Here is a 10,871-nt window from a genome sequence, read left to right on the forward strand (position 1 = left end):
AATCCAAGTTTAATTTCAATTATTTGTTTATTTATAATAACGCAATTATTTTTTGAGCTAACAATTCTATTCTTGGAAGATAAATGCAATTTTTTATATTTTAATACTTCAATATTCTGAAAATATAAAATTAAATCACAAATGTCGATTTATAGTATTTATCTATTATATAATGACTTTACATATAATACAATTCAATAGAACTTTAGAAAAATTAAGATTGGATTTCTTAATTTAGATCTTATTAGTCTGCTATTTACGTGCGTTTATTTATAATCCCGTCTATATTATATAATATCTAATGTATTATACTCATAATAAAGTTTCAAAATAATTATAGAATTATAAGCAATTATAATCCTCTAAAACGTTTTATCGCAATGATAATAAGATCACAAACCTCGAATATTACAAACATTGCATTAGTAGTTTTATAAATTTCATGTAACAAATATTACATTGATACTGATATTTTCATTGAATGTATAAGTTTATTACGATATCGATAAAATTGTAATTTATTAACTAAACATACATTAAGAACAGAATCTTCATATATAAAATCATCCGTTATAATCTCCCAAAAATTTGTACATCCTCTTTGAAACGCCCTATATAGAGCGAAATAAACTATTTTTGCAATTATCATAGAAAAACAGTGTATGTTTCATTTTGTGTGCATAAAGTATAGAAATTCGTTCAATTTCGAAATAGTACATATATTCAAACAAAGTAAAATTATAAAAATGGTTAATCATGAATAAGTGATTCATTAAAGATATTCTGTTGTCAAATCAAAATTTATGTAATATGGTACATATACATACAGTATCTTTAATACATCACTTGGCACAGATTTTAACATTTGTACCGATAAATTAATTAGTAATAGCCCGTAATTATTTCTGTGTGACGATTACGAACGAAGGTAGATATTTACAGAAAGGCAGCCCCTCTTTCGATAATTCTTTAATATATTATCAGTGTCATCATCCTAGGTAGTGTCGTGAAGGTTTTAGTTGGAGGTCACTGTTTATTAAAAAGTTATTATGAAAAAACGTTTACTCAAAAATACATAATTTTCTGGGCACCATTTGTATTTAATAAAATGTATAAATGTAAATCGAATGCTCTTGTTTATCTTTCCTCTTTATCTTTACATACTGAAGACTATGCTATTGGTATTTCTTATAACTTCTACAGAACTAACTTTTTAAACTTTTTCAACAAAAAAAAGATAACTCACGATCAGTATTGAACAGCTCGTTGTATTTAATTTCGTTACTACAAAATGACGTATGTTATGCAGTAAAGGTGTGGGCATGGAAGGGACTTCGTCCCAACCCCTGCACTCTCACCCGAAAAAGATCTAAGCTAATCCAACCCCTATTTCAACTTAAACAGAAATGAATAGATACGGTAAATTTGGTTTTTACGGAATACGGTTTCACAATACAATTTAGGATGGTGATTTTGACAATATATTAAAAGATTATCGAAATCGAAGATGGCTCCCTTTTTATAAATATTTATCTAAACGAGTACAAACGCTTGCTTTTGTATTACAATGAAAACCACCAATATATGTTGCTCGAGTGATTGTACATGACTTACAATTTTCACATGCTTTTGAACACTTGGCAATCGAATTTATAAAACAATAATTTAATATATTTCAGCACAAAAAGAAATGTTATGTAATCGTTTTTGTAAATAATACAGAAATACATTGACGACATGTATTCATCAACAAAAGAGTAAAAGCAATATAAGAAAAAATTCCTTATATCAAATTGTACGATGTAAACATACTTCAAGCTAGTTGCATTTGAAACAAAATTTTTAAGAAACGCAATCATGATCTTACTTAAGTAATATTCTCATAATTATATGTGTAATGTTTGGGATTTATACAACTGATTCCAATAACAATAATAGTACACTTCATCACAAACAGTTTTTCCTTTTTCTTATTTAATACTTTCTGTGAAATATTTAACGTGAGTATCTTGAAAGGGTGTAATGTGATTATAAAATTTAGTACAAGTACAAACAGTGATCTGAATTAACTTTTTCAATTTACTCCGTGGTTTTTGGACGTAATATTCATGCTTTGGTCGGGAACATATCGTACAAGATAGTCATCAATTTCACTTTCTGTCAGCATTTTCTATTTTCGTTGAGATTACTTGAATACCAATCGATTGCACTTAAAGATTATATGCTACATATATGAACATGGTAATTCATCCTTATGTTCATAACACAGTATTGCTATAATCCATGGTACGTGAATATTGAGTAACTTATATCTCTTTTGGTTATATTTTTCCTTTCATTTTTATATGATGTGTGATTTGTGTATTATATGCATACGATAAAATATATTAATGGTATTACAACTGTACAATGATGAATAATATCTCTACTGTATCTTAAATTAAAATTACATACAGTTATTTCATAAACGTAGGTAAATGCATCCTACATGCTAACAATGCGTCAAAAATTCATGACATGATAACGATGCTCCTTTTAAAGCAGATAAAAAAAGATAGAAAAAAAAAGGAAAGAAAAAGTTATAAAAGGACTAGAATGAAATACTGACTAGAAATCTCACATCTTAAAGAACTTCCAGAGAAGCAATTTAATATTCACTATAAAAGGGCATTTACTTTGTGCTAATAATAATTCCTTTTTTTTCTTTTTGCAATAGATGCACACAAATAAAATATGAAATTTTATTATTTTGGACTTTTAAGCTTAATATTGTTTGTATGTAGGATACACATTTGTCCCGTATCACTACAAATTCTCATTACCTAAAAGGCCATTTAAGATTTTTTCTCATTGCCTGGGAAGATACCAGTGCCATACTTTGGAAGCGCTAGATTTTTAAAATATACTTTTTCCCTTTTAGCTTTAATCTTCAGTTGTGCCTTTTCATATGAAATAATTGGAAAGTGTATTTATGAAAAAAGTCATCAGTAACTAAGAAATGCTAAAGTAAAAAGTATCTTACATATCTGCAGCATTACATAAAAGAATATAATTAATACTATTTTGATCAAATCTGCTAGAAGAAAAAGTATTGTGCTCTAAATCAAGTATCCACCAAATATATAAAATATCTTTTAATAAAAATCATTATCTGTGATATATTTATTGAAATATTTAAATATGTCACAAATAAATATTTTTAAAAGTACTATTGAGTATAAATTATAATTTAAATAAATTTATAATCAGTCAAAATAAGTTTATAAAAAGGAGAAATATAAATTATAACTGCTATATAGATCTTGCATTCGTAATTGTTTTCCTTAAGATAAGAATATTGAATATTTGATTTCATTAAGGTTTTGATTTCATTCATATAATGTATAATTATTTTATTAAGAAATATTTACCAATATTCATTAGTGGATACTCAGCTATATATAGTATGGTATTATATACTTTTTCACTTTTGGCAATAGCACTTCCAGACAGTGGCAGTAGGCACTTTGATGACAATAATAAGATAATAATGAATATAAAATGTTACAAGTTAATCCACCTTTGAGGCAGGTAAACCATTTCCAACAACCAGCTGCTCCTTGGGAAAGTCTAGAATTACGGTTGCATGAAAACCCATATTTGCAGAGGCAATCACATACTCGCAAAAGGAAAACCAGCTAAATGCTGTTAAGAAAAATATTATAAGTCTTACACAGTGCAACTAAATTTTTTATATGTAGCGAATTATATGTATGTATCTCATAACTATGACTTATTTATATTTTGATGCATTACTAAAGATTTTGTAAATACTTATATCTAAATTTTGTATATAATATCAATATTTGTAATTATTAAATTTCTTTAAAATATGTTAATTTTCTTACCGAGATCATGACATAGTAACCTATGCTTTAGAAAGAAAACGATGAGACCAACAGTACTAACAAGACTAGTTACAAAAAGTGCCTGTTTGTATTGAAGACTTGGTGCATTTGGTGTTACAAGACGACCCAATCTCACTTCTGCTAGCATATATGTTAAAGAACTGATCATAAAGATAATGAAAATTTTTTCATGCACATCTGAAAGGTAGCATTTCTTGTTAAGTCAATTTTTAGATGATTATATACATAATTTATGACATGTTATTAATAAATTCTAGTATTTTATCTTTTACCCTTCAGTATACAAATAGTCTCTATTATATCTTATATTATTACTCACAATAATTTTCTCTGTTAGAAATATATGTGACTCCACATAGTGCTGCCACTTCTGCCATGCTTAACCAATAACATAGATTTAAAAGTCTAAATCCCATAATTTTGGAAGGTACATCTTCAACTGTTTTAAGTATTTTATAATAATATGAATAATATACAGTAGCAATAATTAAGCGAGGACCTATGTGTAGAGCTATGCTTATGCGCCACAAATATCGTTGAGGAGATATACCAGTGATAGCTGAGATCGATGGAAGTACATTATAAACCTAAAATAAAAAATAGATAAATTAGGAGAGGTAATAAAATTTAATATACTGATCACAATCATAATAGGTATGTGAATTCCATACCTTGCAGTGTGTTTCATGGATATCATCTTGTTGAAAGATATATGCTGTAACAAAACAGACTAAAAGTGTGACCAGAGGTAAAGACACTGTTGCCAAACACAGTTTTTTAAATGATATTGCCATATATATGGAACTTTTACTGTTTCCCACATTGTTCAGTTCCATAGTGAAATTATCTAATATTTTGGCATTGACGCACAAAATAAAAAGTAAGTTTAAAAGGATGCAAGATCTGAATCAATCTATATTAAAATCATTTCTCCTTTCAATTTTCATTACAAAAATCAAAACGTTCTTTTAAAAGTTTCATAATATGCCTGTAAATAGAAAACAAATTTTACATTAATGAAACAGCATACCACAAAGAAGCATACTGAAATGTAATCAATATTTTCAATACATACATGCAGATTATCATACATTACACAAAGCAAAGTTAACATTCCATTAACAATATTTAACAACTACTCTTAACACTATTATATCACATACAAATATATATTAATCATAACAAAATTTGCTTGTAATCACATTATTTATGCATTTTAATAAACGTTTCAAACAAATAAATTGCAGTAAGATTTATGAAATAAAACAAAAATAATTCTGGAAGACAATAAAAATCGTAATATGTCAGATTCTCTTTACAAATGTTACACACAAAATGATAAGTATATTTAGTTAATTACTCTATTTTCAGAATTGATTTCGCGGATAACCTACTTTTTCTATTTATAGCAAACAAAGGCACTGTCACGGGCCACGGATAACGCGTTGTTCGTGACATTTGCCTGGAGGCGATTTATTATATTTATGACTATGACACTCCTGCACGGAATCCGCAACAATGGTCAACTTTGTTCACGCGACCAATGATTTGATGAGTGATAGAAACTTCTTTGAATTTATTTGAAAGCTGTCAATAATTTTACCAATCTTTCTTTCCTCTTTCTTTTTTTCTCTACAGTGTATGAGGAGTTACTTCACTTAAATGATTATATCTGGTCTATACAATAATGCAGGTATATTATATATCCATTTTGACAGCGTACTTGTTAACTCATTTAGTGAGCACCTGTTAAGGTCCTATTCAAGTATTTATGATTTCTGGTTTGAAAAGCATGTATTCAAGTATATACATAAAGGATAAACAGCACATATAATGCACGATTAAATGAGATTTCAATGCTGCATTTGTGTCATTTATGTCACGTTTTTTAATCAATAACAATTTATTTGAGTCAAGATTCTGTCAATTGTGACTTGTTCATTCATATTCATTTATGTTTTTCATGCAGAAAATCAGAAGAATTTACCTTGTTCCGTATGTACAAACGTGTCGTCTGCTAGCCTGCGAATTTCTGTTCGAAAGGATGCCATCTATGATTTTTATAAATGCTTCTGGATGCTACTTTAAGCTAGCGCCAATTTTAAACTTTTTTATTCCCCAATTATATGAAAATATTATGTATATATATATATAACCACATATATATTAAGATAATATATATTATAAATATATCATAAAAACGTTATGTTAATAATAGAAATTAAGAAAGTATAGGGATATTATATACTGAAAAAGTATAGAATAATTTTAATTTTATTAGAAATATAATTACAAATATCCTAACTGAAAATTTATCTCGCTTGATCTCTTTCATATGGTTCCTGTTCCATCTCGTATTCAATTTCGACCCTTGGACGGACTCTCTTTTGCGATTTCTGTTTCCTGACAATTACTTTCTTCGCATTTTTACTGGTTGTAGGTACCAGATCCTATAATAACACGATAATTTTAAATGCAATCGTATTATAAATAAGAATAAAAGTAAAAGATTATAATATTAGTTACTTCAATATCATCATTGTCAGATACAAAGTCGTCAGATAATTCAATCTCCTCTTTTTGTCCTGAATCACTGTCCTCATCCTGTTAAAATGGATTAATTAATATTAAACAGAAAATGGCGATGTAACACTCAGTAATTCATATTTAAACGAGGATAATACATATATTTATATCTAAATGGAGGACAAATTACCATAGATACTTCTTGAATATCAAAATTATCGTCCTCATCTTCGTCATCAGTTTCTGCTTCTATGAAATGAGGTGTATTTGCCTCTCTTTCTCTCTCCTTCTCATCTGCTTCTAATTCTAACTCTACTTCTTTCTCAATTTCTTGTTCCTTTTCTTCTTCTCCTTCACTCTCAGCCTCACTTTCACCTTCAACTTCAACAGCTTCAACAGCTTTGTCAAACACTTTTTGTGGGAAATTGTAAACATCATTATACTGAAAGAAAAATGACGATGAAGAAGAAAATTTAGATATTAAAATTTATATGTATAATTATAAGGAGAAGAATGTGTACCATGCCCTGTTTTAATCTTTCCATAAGTTGTTTTTCTATTGCAGTTTCTAATCTGGCAGCTATAAGAGCCTTTTCTTCTCTGCGTCTTTCTCTCCTTTCAATTTTTCTTTGAATTGGTACAATTTGTTTTTGTCTTCTCAATCTTATTCTTCTCATACGTAAGAGGTATTGTGTAATTTTTATAAATCTTTGCTTGCATTTTGCTTTTATGAAACCAGGCCAATACAATAAATTTTCATTGATTTGCTGTATTGCTTTTTCAAAATTTCTGGAAAGCTTCACCCTTTCCCACGCATTCTTTGGGAAATGTATTCTATAAGGAATAGAATGTACAATTAATAATAATATTAGACAGTTTTGAAAGAATATAACATCTAAGTTAAATTTTTACCTTTCTGCTGTTCTCATGTATAAGTAAATAATACCATTTTCTTCCCTAACTGTAGCATACTGACTGTTTGCAAGAGGACAAGACGCTCTACTGCATAAACCCGTAAGATTATATTCATTGCGACAAAACCTCTGCGACTTTGTACTACAAAAGTAAAGAGTAAATTATATCACAATCACACAAAACCATTATTCTGCTTTTTAAGTCATACATACTTTACTTTAAAAGAACAGAAGGATTTATTGATGACGCTCCATACGACCTAAAACAATTTATCATTGTATGAAATATTAAAAATATAAGCAGTTTTTAATGTACTCACGTCGTCGTGCTGCATTTTGTTTTTATATTACTTTTATACTATATTTTATATATACTTTTATATTACTACGTTTTGTAAAGAGATATTGTAATAGTCATTTAAATGTTTACAAATTATACTTGTAAAAGAATACACGTGCATTCAAAGATTCTTGAACGATATAGGTTATACTTAGTTCACCGCATGTAGTTCCTAATTCGTAACTGATGGCGCTACGTAACTGATAGCTTAGAGCAGACATTTTTTAATTTAAACTACAAAAATTCATTCATATAAATATGTATACACTGGAATACATTACACACTGAATATATATATATATATATATATACATATAATATTCATCAATGATACCAGTGATATAGCAGACGAAATATAGATGTACAGTATACGGTATTACAAGATTACAGAAACATTTTTTGACTCTTATTTTCGCAATCACTATTTATAGTTATCTAGATATAGTTAATGATGTTAATTAACAAATCAACATTTTGGCTATTGATTTCCAATAGAATCCATGAATAAAAATGAAGGGACGTCGTCCTTACGTGTTTTCGAAAAGATAAAACCTGATATACTAGTCAATACTGTTATAAAATTATATAGAATAGAATCGATGAATCAAAAATACAGGAACGACGTCCTTACGTGTTTTCGAAAAGATGAAACCTAACATATTAGTTAATACTATTATAAAACTCAGTAAAAAATTAATCTGATTGATTTCCGATTATAAAATCTGCAATCTGGCAACGTTTTTTCAATGCGCTCGATTTTTAGAAATTCAGATTAATTTCAAGATACAGTACTCTTATTTTCACAGTAATGAAAATTTTTGCATTATTTAATATTATTATGAAGGTACATACAAAAATAATGATTAATGAAATCCGCAAAAAGGGAGAAGTAAATTTAAAATATTTGCAAACATTTTTATCACGTGCTTTATTGTTGTGTATAAAGATGTGGATATGTATTTCTTACGTTTTAACAAAAGCATTAAGCAAAGTTAAATTCAGCTAAATATTATTAACATAAATTTATTAATCTTGAACTTAAATAACATTAATAATAATATAAAAATAAATTAGTCTTTTCACAATTTACAACATATTAATATATGAAGTATAACACACTCGTATATGAAATACAATGTAGAATTGAAATATTTTGTGTGTATAATTGAACAGAATTAACATAATGTTGATCGTACAGAATTAATAAATAATTTACATGTAGCTTATTAATAAATTATGAAAAACATTAAAGTTCCTAAATAATAAATAAATAATGTAAAAAATGTATAATAATATACAAAGACTAAAATAATAGAAATAATAAAATTTATATATATAGTTAACATTAATTTTGTTGCAATTTCATTTGCATGCTTCTTCTTTTGGGAATCCACATAGATTCGAGTCGATTGTAGCACAGATGAAGTATTTGCAGTTACTTTCAACATTCCACTGCTGAGCAAATAGGAGAGTATGGAGGATACTTATCTCGAATAAATTTGCCTCTACTATTTTTATTTCTTAACATGCGACTGAACAATTTTAATGAAGCATCTTCATGCGCGGAAAGTAATATTACGCAGAATCGCGTAAATATTTTCTTTGTTTTAGGTCTTTTACTACATTCTATAAAAGTCTCCACCCTTTTTCTCAGGCGTACAACTCGTTGTTTTAATGCCTTGTTTTCTTTTACTATAGAGATTAGCTTTATTTTAAGATTGTCCAAGTTCTTCTTTGTATTTTGTGGGGTGTTTTCATAGTTATGATCATGGAGAACTATTTCATACGCAGTTAGAGATTGGTCCTTCTCCATTGGATTTGCGCCCGTTAGTGTATTATATGAGAAACAATTCTCATTAACTGCAATAAGAAATAATGTTCAGTATTGTATGTAGAGGTTTTAGTCCTGGAATATTAACATTTTATATCACACCAAGTTGGATCATTCATTAACATCTCCCATAAATGATAGAACCTTGGTTTTTACAATAGTGCATCTAGGTAGAAAGATATATCCATACTTTGGGCATTGTGTGTAATCGAAGTAAGTAGTATATTTGAAACTTATTTCAACTTACGTATCTCTTTGCCACTTCTAGGAGAATCAATCATTTTATAGCCCTACTTGGTTCAAGAACTTTTTTAATTGTTGAAGATGATGCAAAGACACCTTCACTTTTATCTGGAAACAAAAATCATACATATGTGTATATATATATATATATGTCGGAGATAAGAGGACACCGGTGCCTTCCCTCTGAAACCTCGGGAAAATCCATAAAAACATTGTAATTAAAACCTACGGTTGTAATTAAACGATTTGCCGTCATTTTACCCAATTGTATTTGTTTGAGACTTGTGACAATGAGCTTGGGCTCGAGGCGACAGTTAGTCGCCGAACGTGGCCGCGGTCAACGGGACGAACTCTCCATCTAACAAAGGCATTGAGTAATCCTATAGCTCTCCTTAAAAGAAAGATTTGTAGCAACACGTGGCAGTAAACATTCCAACGGTTTCTGTCCCGTAGCTCGCCACACGCAGATTCTCCGGGCAGGATGTTTACCAGATGCCGACGCGTCTCCGCAGTACGTGATCGGCTAGTCCGAGGACCGTTATAAACACTAATATCTAGTTACCTAAAATCTCTCAACAGATACACAGTCTTTGTCCCAGTTACGGGAAGACAGGAGAGACCTATTTTTCCACGAACGACGTCTCCCACTAGCAACCCTCCCTCAAGGGCGGCTAGCATCTTTTTCTAACTACCGATATGGAGATTGGCCAATTAGCAGCAACGTCAATTTCCCTTACTTTCCGAACGTAGGATGTCCCCGACGAATCCGATGATCTCGTGTCCTTAGACACACCCCGTCATAGTTTTCCTCTGGGGTATCACCGGGACGGAAAGTCATTCTCTCTTGCGGTCTCATCGACAAAAAGGATTAACGCCCTACGGTCAGCGAATATTAACACAGAATCCGACTTAGATTTTTGCGAGTGCGTACGACTACCGTCCCGTTGTCCGCGGATTCGTTATTGAACCTAGGATCATTGTCATTAGTTTCTCGAGTATCTAATTACCACGGTTACTTGTCCGGTTCTATGGTAATCGTACTTGCACTAGCCAATGTCTTCTCTATTGCATAACGACGACGTGTAATCCAAACGAAGACTCGCTTCACG

At 29.6% G+C, this 10,871-nt stretch overlaps 3 protein-coding genes across 5 annotated transcripts; all 3 read right to left on the reverse strand.

The window, feature by feature from the left end:
* Positions 1-3,377: 3,377 nt before the first annotated feature.
* Positions 3,378-5,966, reverse strand: LOC117215686 (post-GPI attachment to proteins factor 2-like). 2 transcript variants are annotated; one of them, XM_033462092.1, is made up of 5 exons: positions 5,896-5,966; positions 4,580-4,896; positions 4,228-4,495; positions 3,888-4,085; positions 3,378-3,684 (listed from the first exon to the last, which is right to left on the reverse strand). In XM_033462092.1, the coding sequence occupies exons 2-5, from the start codon at positions 4,742-4,744 to the stop codon at positions 3,551-3,553; spliced, it is 765 nt and encodes a 254-aa protein (XP_033317983.1). In that variant the 5' UTR covers positions 4,745-4,896; positions 5,896-5,966; the 3' UTR covers positions 3,378-3,550. The 2 variants fall into 2 exon arrangements, with proteins under 2 accessions (XP_033317983.1, XP_033317982.1); XM_033462091.1 differs by lacking the exon at positions 5,896-5,966 and adding an exon at positions 5,303-5,455.
* A 198-nt stretch (positions 5,967-6,164) lies between these two features.
* On the reverse strand, positions 6,165-7,866 carry LOC117215687 (protein MAK16 homolog A-like). 2 transcript variants are annotated; one of them, XM_033462093.1, is made up of 7 exons: positions 7,669-7,866; positions 7,562-7,608; positions 7,347-7,490; positions 6,956-7,268; positions 6,625-6,876; positions 6,435-6,512; positions 6,165-6,358 (listed from the first exon to the last, which is right to left on the reverse strand). In XM_033462093.1, the coding sequence occupies exons 1-7, from the start codon at positions 7,681-7,683 to the stop codon at positions 6,221-6,223; spliced, it is 987 nt and encodes a 328-aa protein (XP_033317984.1). In that variant the 5' UTR covers positions 7,684-7,866; the 3' UTR covers positions 6,165-6,220. The 2 variants fall into 2 exon arrangements, with proteins under 2 accessions (XP_033317984.1, XP_033317985.1); XM_033462094.1 differs by having other exon boundaries at positions 7,567-7,608; positions 7,669-7,865.
* Positions 7,867-9,129: 1,263 nt separating this feature from the next.
* On the reverse strand, positions 9,130-9,802 carry LOC117215694. The gene is made up of 2 exons (XM_033462098.1): positions 9,767-9,802; positions 9,130-9,548 (listed from the first exon to the last, which is right to left on the reverse strand). The coding sequence occupies exons 1-2, from the start codon at positions 9,798-9,800 to the stop codon at positions 9,130-9,132; spliced, it is 453 nt and encodes a 150-aa protein (XP_033317989.1). The 5' UTR covers positions 9,801-9,802.
* Between the last annotated feature and the right edge of the window lie 1,069 nt (positions 9,803-10,871).

The sequence above is a fragment of the Bombus bifarius genome, unplaced genomic scaffold, assembly GCF_011952205.1.
Source record: "Bombus bifarius isolate JDL3187 unplaced genomic scaffold, Bbif_JDL3187 scf7180000009770, whole genome shotgun sequence".
Lineage (NCBI taxonomy): Eukaryota > Metazoa > Arthropoda > Insecta > Hymenoptera > Apidae > Bombus > Bombus bifarius.